This window comes from Triturus cristatus, chromosome 8 (assembly GCF_964204655.1).
Source record: "Triturus cristatus chromosome 8, aTriCri1.1, whole genome shotgun sequence".
NCBI classification, from domain to species: Eukaryota; Metazoa; Chordata; class Amphibia; order Caudata; family Salamandridae; genus Triturus; species Triturus cristatus.
Genome location: NC_140591.1, coordinates 885,879,173 through 885,901,269, shown reverse-complemented (window position 1 = coordinate 885,901,269; position 22,097 = coordinate 885,879,173). Strand labels below are relative to the sequence as shown.

Genomic DNA, 22,097 nt, shown 5'->3' with positions numbered 1-22,097 from the left:
TACAACAATTGATAGGAAAGGATTAAAGCTCAGCACAATGGTACTCTGCAAGCTTCGGACACTGAGACTGTGCCAGAATCAATAGAGCTAACGTAGGACCCCGAGACTGAGAATGGTGATCAAGGTAGCGAACAGGGATGACTATACTCCGAATTCTAATGGCCAAGGGAGCAGATAAGTGACTAAGTATCACAAATATGTTGGTGTGGAATTACAAGTGTTTGAAAAGTTAAAGACGATGTGGGCATTGTATAAATGAGAACATTATTATTATTATGATGAATGAAGGACTAGGGGGCGAAAAGGGCGGCTGCGAGGAAACAACTCCTCCATTAGAGTTCAGGTCCCCTTGGGAAGCTGGAGAGTGATCTCGCACCTAGGCGATACCGGTCCTCTAGCGTAGCATATGCCAAAGTTCAGTTATACAGGGAATATTGCGAGGCCAGGTTAGACCTAGACCTTGCCTGTTTTGTCATAATTTACAAATTTGTATAAAGGATTGGGTGGAGGGTGGTATGGGGCGGTAAGTGCTGGATTTTGTGTTGGTTTTAAGGCTAGCAATGAAACTCACACGACTGCCCAACGGGTGGGGGGGACAGATGATACTCTTGTTGTGCATGTTGCACTAGTTATGTGTTCATTTAAAAGGGGGGAAGGGGGTGGGGCTCCGCATGGGACGAGTGACCTAATATTACAGCAAGTAGTAATGTCACCGGAAATCCATTTGTGGTATGTAGAACTATGCAATGTTGAGAGATTATGGCATCCCCCGTAATAAAATTACTCACCTGGAATGTAAGGGGAATCGCAATGTTTGAAAAAAGAAGGTGTGTATTTGCTTATCTAAAACGGTATAGGATATCTATATCATATCTGCAGGAAACTCATGTATGGGGGACACGATCTCGAGCATAAAACGAAGATGGAGGGAACACATTTATGCCACCTCGTACTCAGGGTTCGCTAGAGGGGCCCTTATCTGGATAGCCCCGGAGTTTCGTTCCAATACCTCCACCATGTTACTGACCCAGAGGGGCGCTAACTGATACTGCATGCTAGAATGGATGGACGAGATATATGTCTTATCAATGTGTATGCCCCAAACGTTGACTACCCTGATTTCTTCCCGGCGGTACTCTCGCTAGCAACTCCATACTTGGGGGCGGGAGATATTCTAATCAGAGACATTAACTGTGTCCTAGATGGAGTCCTAGATAGAGAGCCCCCAAAACACAATACCAAACTGGACATGACCCGAACACTTAGGGACTTGTTAACCGGGATAGACATGTAAGATATATGGAGAGTAAGGAATCCAATGAAAAGATCCTTCTCCTGCCACACGTCAGCGACGAACACACATAGGCGACTTGATCAATGCTCTATATGAGGGGATCTGACCCCTGATGTACTGGACATAACTTATTTGTCTAGGTATTTATCGGATCACTCACCAGAGTTGCTCACAATGGATGTTAAACGACCTAGCCTACCTATACCAATGTGGAGATTACGGGTGGAAGCATTATCGGACCCCCCTTTTGTAAAGACCCTTATTGAGGAGATCACTAATTATTTTGAAGATAATTGGGGAACAGCGAATACAAGAGCGACAGAATGGGAGGCAATAAAAGCTGTGATAAGAGGGGTGTGTATAAAGACCACATTTGGGGTCCGACAACAGCTTGAGAGAGATATTAAATCCCAGGAGGAGAAACAACGCAAAGTAGAAATACGACTACATACCCAGCCTCAGTGTAAAAAAAGGAAAGGGTCAATATCCGGAAAGACTTAATGGAGGCCATACATCGTATGGAGAATTTAATTACACAGCATATAGACAATGCCTGCACATGGAGGGTGACAGATCAGGGGCACTCTTAGCTACATTAATAACAAATGAAACACCAATATCGTCTATAGTAGAAATGGAAAGAATAGACACGGAAGTGGTTTATACCCAGGCTGCTATTCTGGATATTCTGACAGAACATATGGCGAAGGTATATGCAAAGCAAATTTTGCCTCCGATAGACGCGATAGGAGAGTTCCTTAACATACTAGGTTTGCCCCAATTAGAACAAGAGACAAGTGAAGGACTAAATGCCCCAATCACTAAAGAAGAGATGTTGGAAACTATCAAGAGGCTCAAACCAGCTAAGAGCCCGGGTAGTGATGGGTTTCAGTCTGAATTTTATAAAGTATTTGCACCACTACTGGTTGATCGATTACTGGATGTGTATAATGAGTCGTTGCAAGTCCAGACTCTTCCAACCTCTATGAGGGAGGCAATTGTGATTATGATCCCTAAGCCAGGTAGGAACCCAAGAACCCCAGCTTCATATAGGCCGATTTCTCTTTTAAACCGAAATATGAAAATTCTAAGTGGGGTACTAGCCAGCAGACTCTTGCCCTGTATATCGACTCTGATACATCGGGGCCAATCTGGTTTCATTCCGCATCGTAGCGCCACACACACCCTACGACGGCTTGCACGTGTGGCATTCTACATTTATAGAAACTGAGGATTGCGCTCTAGCGCTGCTAGATATAGAACAGGCTTTCGATTCCCTGGACTGGCCATTCCTATGGGCAACACAGAGTAATGGGAGTGGGCTATATTAAGTGGCTTTGGTTGCTTTATGATACTCCCCAGGCCTACATGCACATGGGAGGGCTAATATCAAGAATCTTTACATTGCAGAGGGGCACCCGACAGGGTTGTCCCAGGTTTCCGTTACTATTTGCGGCAGCCATGGAATCGCTGGCGGAATCTCTGCGGAAAAAGATGGTTAACTGGGGAATAAAATTAGGCAACACAATTCACATGGTCTCCATGTACGTGGATGATACTCCAATATTTGTTTGACAGCCCACTCAAACGCTCCCCAAACTGTTGGAAATACTGAATAAGTTTGGCAAATTTTCTGGATTAAAAACAAACGCTAACAAATCAATAGTATTGTGGGTGGGCCAGCTGGCCTGAAAGCCAAGGGAATAATTGCCATTTATGGGATTACCAAGATCAGAAGCTGATCCCAAATACCTGGGAATTAGGCTGGCAAATACAGCAGAGAGACATTTGGAATTAAACATAGGGTGAGTGGTTGACGGACTGAAGGGTTCTGTGCGCTTTATGCAAGGGCTACCAAGGGTAAAATCGCAATTATAAAAATGATCGTCCTGCAGAGATGTCTATATGTGATTCAACATTCATTCTATGAGATCCCTAAACACTACTTTAAAACATTAGATAAAATATTGATCGAGCTGTTGTGGGATCAAAACTCAAGAGAGTGAGCTTAAAGACTCTGCAAAGAACAGGGCAAGATGGGGGGGCTAGAGGTTCATAATACTGAACTATATTACATGGCCGCAAAGCTTCAATTCACTGGCTAGATCAGGATAATTGGAAAAAGACACTGTTAGCCGGAATGTATGAGGGAGACTAACTTGCGGGACACTTAATGAGAGGGGTAGGTGTACCGCGCGACATTCCATACATAATCCAACACGTGGCATGAGCTTGGGACCGGGTAGTCAAGAAAGTGATAGGCCTCTCCCTTTATGACCAGATATGCTGCTGTGGGTGATACAACCCTATGCTAAAATAGCAGATAATATATCCATCCATAAATGGAAAGAAGGCGGATGCCTCATAATGGGAGACCTTTTTTCAAATAACCAATTCATCTCCCGTGAGGAGGTGGAGGAAGCATATGAGCTAGGACGAGGGCAATTTCTGCAATATAGAAAGATATCACATGTGACTAGCGAGTTATGGGAGTCATTCCCAGAGGAACCACCAGTAACAAGAGTGCTCCAGGCAATGCTCTATATGGCACAGGCTAGCTGCCTAATCTCACATTTGAATCGAGCACTTAGGGAGGACTTGAAAGCCCCGACCCTACCGGTCCAAGCACGTTGGGAGGAGGCCTTGGGAGGACCATTATCAGAACGAGAATGGATCAAAGTGCATGAGGGAGTTAAGACGGTGAACTCCAATCCGAGGTTTAAGTTAGTTCAATATAATTATATACATCAAACATATCTCTCCCCCAAAACACGAAGTAAAATGTTTCCAATTCGGAAACCTGAATGCCCTAGATGTAATACAGGAGAGGCAGATTTTCTGCATGTGGTATGGCAATGTTCTGTTATAGCCTCCTACTGGATGGAAGTCACAGATATACTAGAAGAGGTAACAGGATGGACAATCTCTAAAGAAATTAAAACAGTATTGCTAGGACTACTACCAGCCCCCAAAAATAAAAAGTTAAGTAGGAGATTAGTAATGTTGGGGCTTATATTGGCAAAAAGACGAATTGCGTTATCTTGGGAAAGCCCAAACCCATCCCGCATAAAAATGTGGCTGCAAGCAGCGCCAGGATTGGCTGAGACACAGTTTAGCCTGAAGGCAGGAATAACACAGTATTGGGTGCCCGCGTGGGTGGTGGCACTGCCGCAGCCACACTTGTCTGGCCAATCACTGTGGCTATTATGTGAAGCCATGCAGTATGATTGGATGGCCATTTCGTTCCTACATCTCAGCGCAGCAGTCACGTCACCGTGCCGCCACACGACACTGCACCACACACAGACCTCGTGCGGTGACGGACGGTCACGGTGTCTTGATTAAATTACCCCGCCTCAGCTGTCCCACTATATTCAGGCCCGTAAGCAGTGCCCGATGGGCTGGTCTGGACAGGTGTGTGGCAGTTTGTGGGCTTGTTTAAGGGTCAGGTGAGTCGGCTTGCACTGTTGATTTACTTGATATCACCCCAAATATTGCCTGCAACAAGCACAATGCATGCAATCTTCCGCAGCTCATACAGCTCGTCTTTACAAGTCCAAACTGGCCGATTTGCAAATATGGCACTTTTATTTCGGTGCCCGTGCCTATTTTTTGCCCAGTCCCAGCCTTTAATGGCATGCGATCCTGTTGCAGGGCATACCAACGCACTAGGGAGGAATGTGGGTGCACTTTCAGGCTCCTGTCACAGCAAAGGGGTCACAAGTTCACACCCTATCTACCAGGGTTCTTTAAGATTATAACTTACATGCACTTTATTTGTGTTCCCTCTACTTGTGCTGGAAGTGTCATTTTTACCTAGTTATTATTTTCAGTATATACATTATTTACACTTATGTTCCCTTAAGGAATGTGCCAGCATTCAGGTCCAAATACTCCCTTCATTCTACACTAACCACACAAATCACACAGTCTGCATCCATTTTTTTGCCCAAGCCTGTTTTGATTTCCAAAACTGATTACACATACAGGCACTAACAGAATATTGTCCATCCCGGACCAGATCTTGTCCATCCCCAGTGGTACAGATCGCGCACTCTAGTGTAGCATCTATCCCTATCTCGTGTTCACTCAGGTGGGAGAAAATCTCTGAGTTGGGCGCGCGTCTCCCGCGTGGACACTGAGAGCTTGGATGATCTATTACAATGACACGTCTGGTGCCCTCACACAACGTCGGGTTTTGTCTCTTGAGATCTATGATGCCGCTATGCCCAAGTCAGGCGTGTGCCTGGGCGGCTGGTATAGATTTATAGGCGCAGTTGGACTAGGGCTGACCTGCATCCGACATAAGGTTAATAGGAATAGCGCCTCTGGTCACTGGCACAGGATAAAGGCGCTAGAATGTGAGCTCTGCTATTGTTTCAGCCCAAGCCTTGTACATATTACTTCACCTACAGCAGTACCACTTGCCATGAATCCCTTCTCCCTGCTCCTGGGCAGAAAACCAGACAGCCAATACACAAACAGGGGTAGGATGATGAAGTTCCAGACAGGGCCCATTACGGCCGCAGTAGCAGCTGAATGGGCCGGGAGGGGCCTGTGCGGCAGGCCCCCACCCTGAGCTGTGATTGTGAATGGCCCCACAGGCCGCTCGGCGGGAGGCCCATCACATACACAGTCCTCAACTGCAAGCCTCCATCAGGCCTCAGGGACATGTCCTGGCGACGAGGCTTGCATCCAGAAGTTTCCGGCACCGCATCTGTATAAAGTCCATGTTGTGGGGAGTAGGGGCGTAGCAGAGACCCCTCCTCTGGGGACGGGTCTCTCATCGCGAGCCGTTTTCAGCTGGGTGAGGGCTGCAGCCCTGCCGTCTGTTTATAGAACAAATCTAGAACAGAAAATCAAATGATGGCAAAGTGCGCCCGTGGAATTCAGCTGTTAGACCTGTGCTTTTAAATGGGGTGTTTAGTCGCACAGGGTTAATGTAAAAATGAATGTTACACAGTGTGTGTGTGCTCCACAGGCTGTATAATCCCATGACCCGGATGTATTCCGTCTTCACTCTCAGATGTCTTTATGTAAACAACTTTGCCGGAGATAGCCCGGAGGTGTGTGATCCCACAATGTCAACAAACAAGCATGTGCTAGTGCATTTTCTGCATGCCTGAACTTGGAGCCATCCGGCAGTGCCACAATTATTATTACTGTTGTAACTTACTCATTGGCTGGACAGCAATAACCAAGGTACTGATGCCAAGACACGCTCACCGTAAAAACATCATTGGCACAACTGTAGTCCATGGAGGGGCCCTGGGAGAAGGTGTCCCAGGGATTCACCCATAGGGGGCAGTGGGGTGCCGAGGGTTGGGTTGGCACTGGCTCTCCCCTGTGGTGGGGGGCAGGCTGGTCAAGTGTGGGTTGCAACTAAGGGTTGTGCATACTATGCTGGCTGGTATTGTGTTGAAAGGCCATACGTGTTGAATGGCATTGAAGACTGGGCAACAAGAGTGTGTCAGCATAAGGGGCTGGGGTAATAAAGTGTGTGCAAGCTGGCTTGTGTACAGGGGCACGGGGTCTGCAGATGGGATTGCTGTCTGTAGAAAGGGCCTGGCATATTCTGTGTGGGTGTCTAGAAGCACCTGTGGAAATCAGAAGGTTTATTTCATATGTGAAGGATGGTGTCAAGGATCTCACATATGTAGAGTTAAGAATCACAAGAATCACATGTGGACTGTTGGTGTCAGGTTTCATATATGGAGGGGTGGTGTCTGAAATGTTACATGTTGAGAGTTGCTTTCAGCAATCACACTTGGAAGGTGCGTTGGGTTTCAGTTGTGGCCTGACGAGAGACAATAAAAATTTCACGATAATGCTGATGGTTAATGTTTTTCCTAGAGAGCGATCAGAGTTTTGTCTAGTGGAAGTTTTGACTCATGGAAAGGTAGCGCAGAAGGTTAATGTGCCTGCTGCAAAGAACATGTACCTGATGCAGATCACAAAATTCACATGATGTAAATAGGTCAGTGAGTCACTGCTTTTGTCAGAGAGATCCTTTTGTTACTTGCAGTTTGTTAAAATCCTAACATACAACAGTGAGCTATTAACTGTCATCTAAGAGCTGCAAGCAAACTGCAAGGTAAAAATTGGAGCGTTATGTTTTTCCCCCCAGTCTTTGTTTGATTACCCTAATGTTTCAAAAATAAATTGTTATATTTTTATTTTCAGCACCTGGTAAAGCCTGACAACCTGAAACATTACCTAATTTTTGTTCAATATTTGGACGAAGAACAAGAGGCCCCATCCTTCTTTGCTGCTCTTTCACCCGGCTACGACCCAGCAAACACCAGTGTTAAAGGTAAGGAAACTGATTTTTTTTAGATTGGAGTTAGGGCTATGTATGTGGTCAGTCACTCTACATGGTGGTTGGGGTGGGTGCACATTCTGAACATTGTACCCTCAGTGGATGGAATTTACTAATAGCCTTAGCCCTGTGCTTTGGGCAATAACGGTTGTTAAAGACACTATCTATTCCTTGCCTTGTTCAAGGCCCTCAAGCAGTGTCTGTTTCAGTGCCTTCAGCAACCACTATGGCACACTGAGGCAGCAGGCAGTAAGGCTGTATTTTTAGCAGTCAAGTGGTCCAAAGGGGAGCTGTTGGAATATATTGCGATAATGCACAAGAGATATGTATTTATACTGAAATTTGATATTATTGCACCAAACCTTATACGTTGTACTTTGACTATTGACAGGTTTCTTTAATATTGGTAAGGACAGCATCTGCATGATGAATACAGTAGAACAGCTAATTACAATGTCATTCCATGCACAGCCACTAGAAGAGAAACTACATAAAAAGCGATTAGGACCTGATCAGCCTGACCTACAACTAAAACAAGTTACCCAGGACAGAGGAAAATCTTACAAACGTACATTCTCAAACACCTGCTACACAAAAGCTGATTGGCTTACAGGGTGCCCGTCAAGACAAAAACTGTTCGGCTTCCCCTGCTTGCTGTTTAATGGTGAATTTTCTTGGACAAGAGAAGGAGTAAAAGACTTGAAGCATTTGTCTGAAAAAATAAAGAAGCATGCACACACAAGAAAGCATATGGAAAACCTGACGAGACTGGGAATGGTGGCAGACACACCGATTGAGCAGCACACAAACGATGCATACCGCCAAACAATACAGAAACACAATGAAGCAGTTGATAGGAATAGACACATACTATCAAAAATAATTGATTGCATTTGTTTCTGTGGTGCTTTCCAACTGGCATTGCGAGGCCATGATGAATCAGAAGGTTCCCCAAATCCTGGAATATTCAGAGGCCTTGTGGATTTAATAGCAAGCATAGACAAGGAAATGGAAGTACATTTAGCAAGTGCTACAGTCTTTAAGGGCACCTCTAAAACTATACAAAATGAACTCCTTGAGTGTATGCTAGACATTATGAGAAGCCATATTGTCCAAGAGTTGCAAAACATAGACTTTGTGGCTATTCAGGCTGATGACACCACTGATGTGGCCACAAAAACACAGTCCGTAATTAGTCTTTCGGTACCTGGACAATGACGATAATGTTGTGGAGAGGTTCTATGGTTTCACACATTTAAGAGACTCTAGTGCAGAAACGATTACTGCAGCTATACTGTGTCAACTGTGCTTAATTTTTCCAGCGGTGCCTCAAAAAAAAAAAAACGAATCGCACAAAGCTATGATGGTGCATCCGTAATGAGTGGAAGCCTTGGTGGAGTACAGGAAAAAAAAAAAATAGAGATGTGTACCCTAATGCTCATTATGTGTACTGTTACGCCCACCAACTTAATCTTAGTATGCAACAGGCAGTATCAAAGATCTCCGAGACACAAATTTGTTTTCAGGATGTTGAAGGCATGGCAGCATTCTTCTCACGTTCCCCCAAAAGAACGGAGGCACTTCAGGAGATTGTGGACAAAAGGGTTGGGATCCTCAACTCGTTGGAACTTTAACATACGTACAGTCAAACTAATATCCTAATATAGGGAGGACCTTGTGAAATGTTTTGAAGCCATAGAAGCCAATGAAACCTTTGATTTCAAAACTCACAGTGAAGCCCCTGGCTTTGCTAGAACACTAAAAGACAGAGTTTCAGTTCTTTCTGTTTTTATTTCATGAGATAATGTTATCTGTCGAAACTTTATACAATCAGTTACAAGTGCGAGAGATAGATACTGTCTCTGTGAAAAGATATACCACTATGTTTGTCGAAAGCATAAGCAAAGTGAGAGACGAGGTTGACAAATTAGACAGCAAACTGCCAGAGGATTCTACTTTTTCAAACCACAGGAAAAACATCACCAGCCTGGTCCGAAATGCAAAGGAGATATGTGACATTGTAATTGTGCATGCACAAGAACGTTTTGCTTTCACAAAACATTTGGGGAGTGCTGCATTATTGGAAAGTGACTACTTTGCACAATATGATGAATCCTTCCCTGAGCATGCTCTGAATGAGGCTGTGGAATCTTATCCTATGCTCAACCAAGAGGACCTGAAAACTGAGTTGACTGTGTACCGGAAGGCCAAAGGTGCCAGGTCTTTGCTGGCTTTAATTCATAAACTTAATATGGAAAAGTCACTTACAGAGACAGTGGCTTTACTAAAAATTGTCATTACCACTCCTATGACAACAGCAGAGTCAGAACGATGTTTTTCCACCTTAAAGAGGACTAAGACATTACTGAGGAACACCATGCTTGAGGAAAGACTAAATGCTTGGGCAATGCTCTCTATCGAGAGTGAACTACTGAAAAGAATCCCAGACTTCAACATTCAAGTTATTGAAAAGTTTGCTGCTCTTAAAGACAGACGTGCTGATTTTAGATACAAAAAGTAAACAATATGTTGAATGCTGCTCGTTTGCGACCTGTTTAGTTGTTTATTGAATAAAAAACATCTGTGAGGTAGTCAGAAATGCATTATATCTCGAAGTCTGTTATGAAGCCCTGTGGTTATACTGAATAAGCAGCTACCTATGTTATATGACATCTCTTTATTAATGTAATAACTGCACTTTCACAATTTCTTTATTAACCTTCCTGCTTTCTCAAATTTGCTTGAAAATGCACCATTTTTCCACTCTTTTTCAAACCCTTGGGTTGTTCGGGCTCGCTCGCTCACTACAGTGCAGTATGACAATCATTTTACGCCTCACCACTTTCAAATGTCACCGTCCGCCACCGTTACTCCTGATCTATAATGCATATCACTCTTGCTAACACCAATGTCATGCTGTGTTGGGCTATTTCTTATAGGCACTCTTTTCCAAAATGCTAATAAAAATGTGTGTTTTATTAGAATACCGTAAAAAGATAAACTCAAGATATTTACCAACCAGAATCTAATCAATGGTTAGAAATTACTTTCATAGCCACCATAGGTAGGCATGTAAGCTCACAATTGCTCTGAATAAAATGTTTGTTTAGCAGATACTGTGGTTTTGTAAAAATGGCTAGTATGTAGCATGTCCTTTCTTTACAGCATTTCTGAATGGAATAAGATCATGTGTGTCTGATATGCCTAATGGCTACAACACCTTTCTTTGAGCTTGTAAGGTCTACTGAGAATTAGTTATGAACATTTTACTCATAGATAATCTTTAGTGTGGATCATTTGTGCCTAAAGCAACTGCAAAGCATATGATTAAACTTTCCAGGATGAGCATTTCTACTCTCAAGTTTCACCAAAACTTCAGGGAAAAGAGCTTGTGTTACTGTGTCATAAGGATGGATCATATATGTAAGTTCATGAGTCGGAAGCAACAAATGAGATTTCTCAAGAAGAGGTGATTTGAACAAAGACATGGCACAAACGTCTAGCAGGTTGATGAATTACAGGCTTAATCTTGGTTGCAGTCAAGCTGATGATTCACAGGGGAAACAGCCTTCACAATGCGAGAATTAGCACACAGTGCATCTACCACGCATTCTTTTTTACCATGCATATGCCTTTACCATGTATGGTAAGTCTATTTAAGGTAAGAATAAATGTTTGTGTGCAAGTGTGTATGTGTATATATATATATATATATATATACACACACACACACACACACACACACACACACACACACACATTTAAGGGTTTAGTTTAAAGGGTGAGTAGGAGTTTAGGGATGGGGAGGGGTATAAGATGGTAAAGGTATTTTAGGGTTTAGGGATTGGTAGTGGGTAAGGGAATTGGGTGGTAAGGGTGCTTTTAGGGTTTTGGGGTGGGTAGGGCTACTGGGTGGTAAGGGTATTTTTAGGGTTTAGAGGTGGGTAAAGGTATTAGGTGGTAAAGGTGTTTTTAGGGGTGGGTAGGAGCATTGGGTGGCAAGGGTATTTTTAGGGATTAAGGGAGGGTCTCCAGTAAAGCCTACCTCTGAGGGCGTGTGTGGACAAGGATACGGTCTGTACCTGCATGAAAGAATTATCGTAAGCAGCCAAGGTACGCCGAAGCTAATCAGTTTTACAGCATGATCGCAGGAGTGAAAGGAGCTTGCTCCCGACCAAAAGAATGGCAGAAGAGTTTTTGAAAGGCCAGGAGGCCTCTGCCATGCTAATCTTAAAAAAAAAAAAAAAACACTATTTCTAGTGATACAACAAACACCAAAGCTCGACAATTCAATCCAACCAACATCAAACAAAGAGGGAATATACTGCCAGACTAAGGAAGAAGGAAACCAGTAGATGGTGGGAAGCCATCTCTTTACAACATTATATTGAAGTGGATTGCATACCAAGAGTACTATGGATTTTTATAATGCCTACATTTGCAATGCCTAAACCACAAGTATTAAAAGAATGGGCTGACAACACTATTGCCTGTTCCAAAAGAATGCTTCAGATCCTAATCGCCAATGCCTGGGATGAACAAAAGGATTTGATTTTGAAAATACACAAACTAATGGATGATTTAAAAAAAGAGGAAGATCAAGAAAAATCAAAAAAATTCTAAAACAAGCTGATGACAGAATTAAAGCATATCAAAAAGATATTATCGGAAGGAAACAATGCAAATGTGTACAAGATGAGCGAGACTATGCAACTGGTAGGATCTTAACCTTCGCGAAGAAATTTGACAAAACAAGAACAGAGCTAGTGAGAGGCAGAGCCCTTGGAGTCATGGAAAGAGGCAGAGGAGAATCGAGCACGGATTTAGGCTCCGATCAAGAATCTACAGATGGTGCATCATCAAACACAAGAGAGCAAATGTCTTTTTCGGAGGAATTTCACCTCCTTCAAATAATGGCAGAGACGGTGAAACAGCTAATGGTAATTAACTTCTCTGATAGAGTAGTATCAAAGAATGAAGAGAATGTGCTTAATTTGAGTTTATCGTTCTGTCCAGGTATGTCACTAGATTATGCACAAACATGTATCGAATTGTACAAATTTGAGCGAAAACTAAAACTGTTCAAGTTACATGCACTACAAGACAAAAATACATCTCAACAAACTCTTAATAGATCACCTAAAATTAAGTCTAGTTTAGCAATTGAGGACACCCCACATTACGTGTGATAGATGATCTTGGTGAACAAAGTTAAACCTGTACTTTAAGTGAGCGCTGATCCTTTTGATCCAGTCCATCTCATTGAACTTCCATAAAGGTATGGGGTACATATAAGTGAATTAGATTAAACTAGATTTTGAACATCCTCAAAGTACATACCCCAGACAGCTAAGGATAATATAGACAACTTCTGTGACATGGTACCACAGGACCTATTAAGTCTCATTGGTAAAATATCACAATGTCGAAACCTGTCCAGTGAATATTGGGAGGCGGTAACCAGTTTACAAAGTAACCCTAATCTTATTATTAAACCATCTGATAAAGGTGGGAATGTGGTACTGATGACTAGAAAGATGTATGTGAAGGAAGCCCATCACCAATTGAATGATACCACATGTTACTGCAGAGTAGACAAGACATACTTGACCAATCTACGTGAGAGATATTTCACTTTGATACAAAGTTGGTTTGACAAACAGTTGCTTAATTGGGGCGAAAGACAGTTGCTCCGCAATGATACTCCCACAACACCAACACTTTATTTACTACCAAAAATACATAAGAATACTCTTGAGCCCCCGGGAGACCAATTGTCTCATCTAAGAATAGCTTACTGGAGAACACCTCGTTATTTGTCGATCACTTTCTGTTTTTGTTCGTCAAAGACCTTAACTCTTATATAAGAGATACCAAAGACTTCCTACAAAAAATACAAAATTTGTGCCTGGACAACAATAACTGGTTAGTATGCCTTGATGTAGAAATCTTGTACATGAGCATTTGACACTCTGATGGATTAGAGGGCTGCAAATACTTTTTAAAAACACGAAGTATATACTTATTGGAAACCACGCATATGATTTTACCCATGATTAAAATATGTCTTAAAGAAAATGTGTTTATGTTTGAAAATGAGTATTTTAAACAGCTACAAGGGACTTCCATGGGGTCCTGCTTCACCCCAAGTTATGCCAATCTTGTGGTAGGCTGGTGGGAGAAGCAGGTGCTCTGGGTTAGAGAAACAGAGCAGTGGTTAGACAAAGTGAGTATTTGGCTCAGATACATTGATGACATTTTTTGTGTGTGTGAACGTACTGAACCAGATTTGAAGTTGTTTATGAAAGCACTGAATAACAATGATATGAATTTAAGGTTTACCATGCACCATAGCCAACAAAGTAATGATTTATTAGACCTCAAACAAGTGGTTGATAATGGGACAAATCATACAGAACCATACAGAAAAGATACAGTAGGAATTTCTATATTACATGCCTCGAGCTGCCACCTACCCAGCTTCAAGTGGAGTATTTCATACAGCGAGTTCCTCTGAGTGAAACGTAAATGCAGCTTTAAAACAGGCAGACAGAAAAGCACAAATCATGAGGAGGCATAAAGTCCTCCTCCAATTACTTCGCCCTAAAGTCCGGAAGTAAGGACAAGATTAGCCTATTAGGTTTTTTACTAAATGCAGCAGTCAAGCAGAGCAGTTGAGAAAGGTTTTTAAACCAAGTTTGGGCATAATGAGAAAGGGTCCCATTCTGAGGAACAAGATAGGAATGACTCTCTACTTAAGTTACCAAAGAAATTGCTCACTTAAAGATCTACTGGTACAAAGCCATCTCCCCCGTAAGGAAACCAACTGGTTAAGACAAGTGAATGGCTTCAGAAAATGTGGGCATTGCAAAGCCTGCAAACACAGTGATAATATCAATTAGGTCACCCTTAAAAGAACTCAGAAAAGATGGAAAATTCCCAAATTGATTACCTGGCACACAGACTTTGTAGTCTATGCCATCACCTGCCCCTGTGGTAAGTGGTACATAGGCTCTACGACTTTTCCTGTGAAAGAACATATTTTAGAGCATTGGAGAGCCATTACCAATAGAGATTTCAGTTATAGCACAGTTAAACACTTCCATGATAGACACGCAGGTGACTGGACCCAAGCTAAGTTAATCCCTAAACATTAAATAGGTGGTAATCGTCTATCTTCCTTACACAGGCAAGAATTACGCTTGATTCTACAGACTGGACCAATCTTACCTCATGGAATGAACAATGATGAAGAATTGTATTCACATCGGTGAATTAACATGAGTTCTCCCTGGATTGATATAACATATATATATGTTGTTAATAGTTTTGTAACACATATCAGTACATTACCATGGGCTGGTCAATAATGAGATTTATGTGAGCAAAGCAAGGTGGCATTAATCCTGGAACTGAATAGTTAGAATTGAGCAAAATGTTATAATTTGTCTTTTTTATACTAATTTATAATTATAAAGCAATGATCACTTCTCATTCGTTATCTTTCCAACTACAGGGTCAATGTGGCGGGATGCCGATCATTCGAGAAAGGAATTAACATGGTCCCTTGCCGCATGGATTATTCTCGGTTTTATACTAATGGAACAAACTACTTTGAATGACAGTCATCACACATATTACTACGAGTACGATCTTCTTGGTTTAAATGGACAATTCCAGAAATTCACTATACTATCAAATAAGCGATTTGCTCTGACAACTGTATGCCCTGCCGGAAGTGATAACGGACCAATTTCTCTGGACATGGACTGTTCCTTGGACTGGTCATTTAAAGAGCACATATGAGTTTGGACTAAATCAATTGGGAACCTTCCTTTCTTCCTAACAAAGTCAAATTGATAAAGGCACTCTCTAGTTACTTTGGTGCTTGTGTGCTTTGGTGCTTGTGAGATTAGATTGTTTTTGGACTACTTTTGTATGTCAAAGAGTGTAATACTCAAGGTGGGTGAGTATTTGGCACCACAAGACCACCCAATATGAAACGAGATAAATATGTTGTGATATTTGGTATAATAGTACATATGTTGATGTGCAGATCAAAGTAGCATATCCACCTTTTTTCTGATGTATGCTTCCTATAAACTGCATGCCTGTACCTAGGAACACAATCAGTAATGTTACCTGTGATATAACCCAACGGATATTATACCAGCAATGAGGAAAAATGATGTTTTACATGTGCACTGTAATTGAAGGGGTACTATACCAGTATCGCTAAGCCCATAATTGACTGTTTGAATTTGATTTAACTAAATGTTTTGGGTCAAATTTTACGCAGAAGGCATAGCAAAACCACGGTAATTGCGAACACAAAGCGTGATCTGCTTTTAGACCAGTATTCAGAATTAATTCAACATACATGAATGTCATTATATGTCCCTTTTGAAAATGTATGTAAAGAGGATGTACTTTGCTGTGTCACACATTTTACTGCTGTAATGAAATCTGTGCCATTATTAACGGAGTCAGTACTACATTCATGTGATAAATGACTAGTATTCACCCATTAACTGACTAGTTTTTCTTTTATGTGCAGAAAAGTCGCTTTGTGTGACTCAAATTCGGTCTTTAAAAACGACTTGATCATCTGCAATGGTCATGTGACCAAGACCACAATTGTGGTCGAAATATGTTATTTTCTGCCAACCAAGTAAATACCTGCAACCTGATGATCAGTGTGACGCGTGAATTTCGGTTCGTGAACTGTGAAATTCTATCCTTAGAATATATATAGATCACTTACCTTATTAGATAAAAAAATTATATATATCAGCCACAGTTCAAAAACGCTGCGCACTCCGGCCATTATTCTGATTGATTTATTTTAATTATTTGCAAAACACGATCAACTGACAAACGCGTTTCAGCCTCCTGGCCTTCGTCAATGTCAGTCATTCCCTGTATGCACTTTCTATTTAACCATTTACTCTCTCATTGGTTAACGAAGGGGGCTATGTCGTGATAATGTCCAAGGAACAATATAAACAGGAAGCCTTGCGCCTGCTAGGTGATTCACACAGTTACTCGCGCATCAAGAGAGAGGATTACAATAAAAGTGTGTTGGCTTTCCATAGTCTCCTACCAGACTGGAATCTAAAGGGAATTTTGGAGGCCAATGAATTACAATACATGAAAGTTGAATGTCCCGTGTTGCCTACATTTTATCACCTTCCGAAGGTTCAAAAAGATCTTTAAAAAAAAACAGGACGTCCAATAGTTTCTTCATTGGGAAGCTTACTAGAAAAGGCCTCCATTTATGTAGACTCTTTTCTATTTCCTATGGTAAAGGACCTCAGTTCATTTATATTGGATACAACAGATTTTATCCGCCAGATTCAGAACATTATCTGGGACAATGAACTGCTGTTAATAACATTGGATATAACAAGCCTCTATACCAGCATCAGACACTCACAAGGACTAGCAGCTCTTGAATTTTTTCTGAAGACCCGAGCCCTGAAGTTCCAGGAACATAATAAGATGCTGCTACAAATAGTATCATTCTGTCTGCATAACAACATTTTTCTTTTTGCAGGGGAATTGTACCTACAAACACAGGGCACCGCGATGGACACGTGCTTCGCCCCCAGCTACGCGAATTTATTCGTGGGCTGGTGGGAGAAGCACGTGGCCTAGGCGGGTGACAATGAAATCTGGCTAGATAAAATAGCCCTATGGACCAGGTACATTGACAACCTTTTTATAGTGTGGAGGGGCACACGCACAGAGGCAGAAGACTATGTGAAGTCATTGAATGACAATGAGTTTCACTTAAAATTCACGAGCAACATCAGTGAGAGTGAGATTGCTTTTTTAGATCTTCTAGTCTTTGTGGCAGATAAACTGTGCACAAAACTTTACCGCAAACCCACGGCAGGGAACACTGTTTCACACTCTTGGAGTCAACACCCCCGCAACTTGATCAACAGCATACCGTACGGGGAGTTGTTAAGACTCAAACGAAATTGTTCCCGATTAGATGATTTTCAGGAAGCTGCGAACAAATCCCTAGGGAGATTTACCAATAGGGGCTATAAAAACAAAGTGTTGCAGGAAGCGGTAGAAAAGGCCAGTAGCAGAAGCAGACAGGATCTATTAACCAAAAAGTGAGTGGACAGCAATGAAACAGAAGGTGAGCAATGTAAGCAATGTAAGGTGAGGTTGATCATGACCTTCTCTGCAGAGGCACAGAAAATCAGAGGTCTTATCCAGAAAAATTGGAATATCCTTCAAACAGATGGTGTCATTAGGAAAATTAATTCCATCTAGTCCAGACATTACCTTCAGAAAAAGCACCTCCCTTAAAGATATCCTGGTGAGGAGCCATTTTGAGGATAAGTACCCACCTAAGCCGACTATTACAGGTTTTTTTCCTTGCACAACCTGTAAGGCGTGCAAGAATTGCAAAAAAGTAAAAGACTATGCAGTACCAGGGAAAAAAATGAGAAGGCCTATTGACAAATTGCTAAACTGTAACTCCAGCTTCGTGGTATACTGCTTAACCTGCCCTTGCGGGTTGCAGTATATCAGAAGCACAATACATCCAGCAAAGAAGCGCATTCTAGAGCATAAAATAGCCATAACTAATAGGGATAAAACATACCCGGTGGTAGGGCACTTTGCCGGAATGCACGAAGCTAGGAGTGACAAGTTGATGTACTACTGTATGGACCAGATCCTGTCAGTATAAAGAGGAGGAGATAGAGTGAAACTTCTCAGGCAGCTAGAGGCTAAACTCATAGTGGATTTGCGCACTAGGACTCCGGGGGGGGGGCTAAACCAAGAAGAATAAAATGTACTGTCCCTTGAATAGCAGCAATGAAATGGGGAAAGCCAAAAACAAAACTAAAATAAAGCAGACAGAAAATATAAACATAACCCCGAAAGAGTAAAGATAGGCTCATACAGAGGTTTATTTAAAACCCATATTGACAGGGGCAACATGACAGTGGTAGGAACAAGCCCACTCCAATTGGAGGTAAAAATCACGGCACAACATAAGATTCACAAGGGCATGCTATTTAGCATAATAAGCTAAGGAGAACTTGCACATGGCATTAATTAATTGCATTTTTTGATTAACTATATGTTGATGAAATTGTATTGGATTTTCTTATTAAATGTTATGTTGAACCTTGGGGTTAAAATAAGAAAGTATAAAAATAACAGTACTGTCTACTTATATAAAGTATAGTATTAAAATGGCCGACATCTTCCCCAAACAAGTGACTGGATTCTAAAGTCCGTTTTCTATTTTTATTTTTTATGTTTGTGATTTCAATCCCTGTCGTTAACCAATGAGAGAGTAAATGGTTAAATAGAAAGTGCATGCAGGGAATGACTGACATTGACGAAGACCAGGAGGCTGAAACGCGTTTGTCAGTTGATCGTATTTTGCAAAGAATTAAAATAAATCAATCAGAATAATGGGCAGAGTGCGCAGCGTTTTTGAACGGTGGCTGATATGAATATGCGAGTTTCGTCCTCGCGGCTGGAGCACCCGCTGTGTTGAGAGCGGGAAGCCGACGAAGAATGTAGTGGAAAATATATATATATATGTATATATAAAACTTACCTTATTTATACTTACCTGCGTGGTAAAAGGCATATGCATGGTAAAGGCATGCGTCAAAATTGGCAGCATTGTAATATCACACAACCATCAACCATTCACAGACGCTCAACTCAATCATACAGCGTTGAAGTTGGATAATTGCAAGTGAATAGCCTCAAAATTAAATGCCTTGTTTGCCAAAAGGCCAACATTTCTAATCAACAGTGTTTGCTGTCAACATAAGTTAATAGATCTAAAACTGAAATTCATATTGTAGGAGCACAATTGTGAATAGTTATGAAGAAAACAATTAATAGTGGTTATGTGGTGTTTTACCATCGGACTCTAAATGTTGGTCAGCTTTAAAATGAGACAAACACAATATAACATTAGTTTCTGGTGTACTAAAAATTACATGAACGCTCCTTCGAGGCCTGTCCCAACTAAAAATATTATTTTCTGGAGCACCAACTTATCAGAAATGAGTGGACTGATTTGACTCCCAAATGTCTCCAGGTGAGTAAAATATAGTCATGGACGTCAATAGCACGCTTCACTGCTGATATGTAGATCAGTATAGAATGAAGGAGACTTTAATGCCTTAACTAGAGGAGCAGCAAAGTTAAGGACATACTTCGAGATCATGAGCGGAAGTATAAATTACAGAGAGAAAATTTTATGTGGGGTACTTTCAGAAGATAGTTCCGAAATGTGCACTTATCTATGGGATTGTCTGTAGAAGCTGTAGAGAAATCGTTACAGTGCTTCTAAAGTCTAAAAACAACAGCAATGTAGCCTATACAAATAAAGTTCATTATTTAAAGATCATTAAGAATACCTCGGGAAACAAGTCTAAAATTAAAACCCCTGTAGAGCAACATATTTGGCCAACCCCCTACAGCAGTTTGGAAATGGATGGGCACAACTAGATAGACTAACGTCAATCTGACTGATAAACTGCGCATGTGTCATTATTCCTTTAGCCTAAGATTTACTTATGTAAGAATAAATACATTTGTTCATATTGGTTTTGGGGATGCGATTAAAACTATAACTTTGCAAAGATGCAAACAAAAATGAATAACATGTTAACATAATGTAATCCGACTTTACTACAAGGCAGAACATCTGTAATATTTACTAGATAGAACTTCAGGTGCTGACCCATAAAAGATCAATGCCTAGGTGAATGGATGTAAAAGAATACGAGCTTACAAGTTAATTAACATGTTAGATTATAACTGCAACTGAGAAATGTTTGTAAACGCTCTTACCAAAGGTGCAGCTCGTGATGGTGCCAAACTTGGCCTGGGTGCAGTTGAGTACATGTAGTTGAATAAACGATCTATTTTTCGCAGGGGGACACCGCCACCTCGATCACTTATCTATAGTAAAAAGTCATTAAATTAATATCCAAGTGACTTCCGTTTCTAGCAGTAACACATAGGGAGAATATAGAGAAAATAAATCAAGCATGTGTCAAAGCGAAAATGAAAGCAATCCCTAATGAGCACTCCCTGTACCGACGGTATTAGACCACACCAGTACGTGAGAGTGATGGAAACTACATCAACGCTAAAAGTACAACACAGTAAAAACAATATGGAAAGTCTTCTAATAAACTGTCTCGCCTAGTTGCCTTACACTGACTTTGGCTTTCGAAGTGGCCAAAGCTGAGGGTAAAGCAAGGCGAATCTCTGTAAAACGAGGGTGCAAGCAATGTACGTGTCATCCTTGTGGGAGAGGCAAATTCTGGGCCTCACCTTCAAGAAAACATTACAGCAGTACCCAATACCTTTCTGGGGTCTTCCAGAGTTTTCATCTGTTCAGACGTCCGTACCAGAAACTAGAAAAACAAGCATTGAAAATGCTATAGGTCTCGCCTTTGATTAAGTTAAAGCCATTTGCTTTGCTAATGGTATTGTCTAGCAAAGCAAATGGCTTTAACTTAATGAAAGGCGAGACCTATTGCATTTTTAATGCTTGTTTTTTCATTGATGCCCCTTTTTTAGCGGTCTGCTTCTTTCATGGAGACCACGTTTTTTTGGGAACCCAGCCTATTTTCTTTCCCATTCTGACCCTACCCATCCTCTAATCTCGCCCATCAAAAATTAAGGACAAAGCATTATCTTTCGATGTAACTAAAGAGGACGAATGTTAGGTTTAGGCTCAAAAAGGACCAAAGCAAATACTCTACTTCACCGAGCCTCCCTTTTGTGCATTATCATCTACGTGAGCACCTTCAAATAGGCAGGTTTAGGATACGCGCTGTGCAAACATCTCTCGTGTTTGTTTTAAAATTCTATAATGTTGCTCCATCTATAATAACCGAAGCCAAATATACGGTACACAGACTTGCCCTTTAGTTCACTAATATCATTGGCGTTAGGGCGGGAACAGGACTATTTCTCAGTGCGTGTTTAAAAATATTCACGCTTAATATATGCCAGTCAATTCCTTAATATATTGCGATCCACTAAGGTAAAACATTATTTGGTGTTACAGAAGTACACTTTTTTAATTTTGAAGACAGCTTATCATATTCAAACATGATGATGTGTTGCACGGTTTACGTTTATGTTCAGATCTTGACCACAGCAGACACGGAGTACACATCGTCCCTGGAGGATGCGAAGACATGCACGCAGAAAGCAAGGTGGGGTGGGGGGGTTGGTCCCAGAGAAGCTAACCCAGCTATGAGACTTAAATGCCCATATTTACATAATGGCATGTGCAATTGTGCTGTGTGGAGACACATTGAAACACTCAAAGTTTATCTGCACTGTTTGAGCAATTGCTGTGCTAGGAAACAAACAAACATGACACGCCGACAATAAATGCCCACAAACATGTCTCTATTTCATGTCACACAGATTGAAACTTCCCGAATCCCGGCTCGTGCCCTGCGT

General features: G+C 41.5%; 1 protein-coding gene across 2 annotated transcripts in view; it reads right to left on the bottom strand.

Moving 5' to 3' along the window:
* Positions 1-22,097, bottom strand: part of LOC146805219 (pyruvate dehydrogenase (acetyl-transferring) kinase isozyme 3, mitochondrial) — a 1,482,095-nt gene that overhangs the window by 238,586 nt on the left and 1,221,412 nt on the right. For both annotated transcript variants that reach the window (XM_085622419.1, XM_085622420.1), the window contains exon 9: positions 20,463-20,573. In XM_085622419.1, the coding sequence (XP_085478545.1) occupies positions 20,463-20,573 (111 nt within the window). The remainder of the gene's footprint in view (positions 1-20,462; positions 20,574-22,097) is intronic.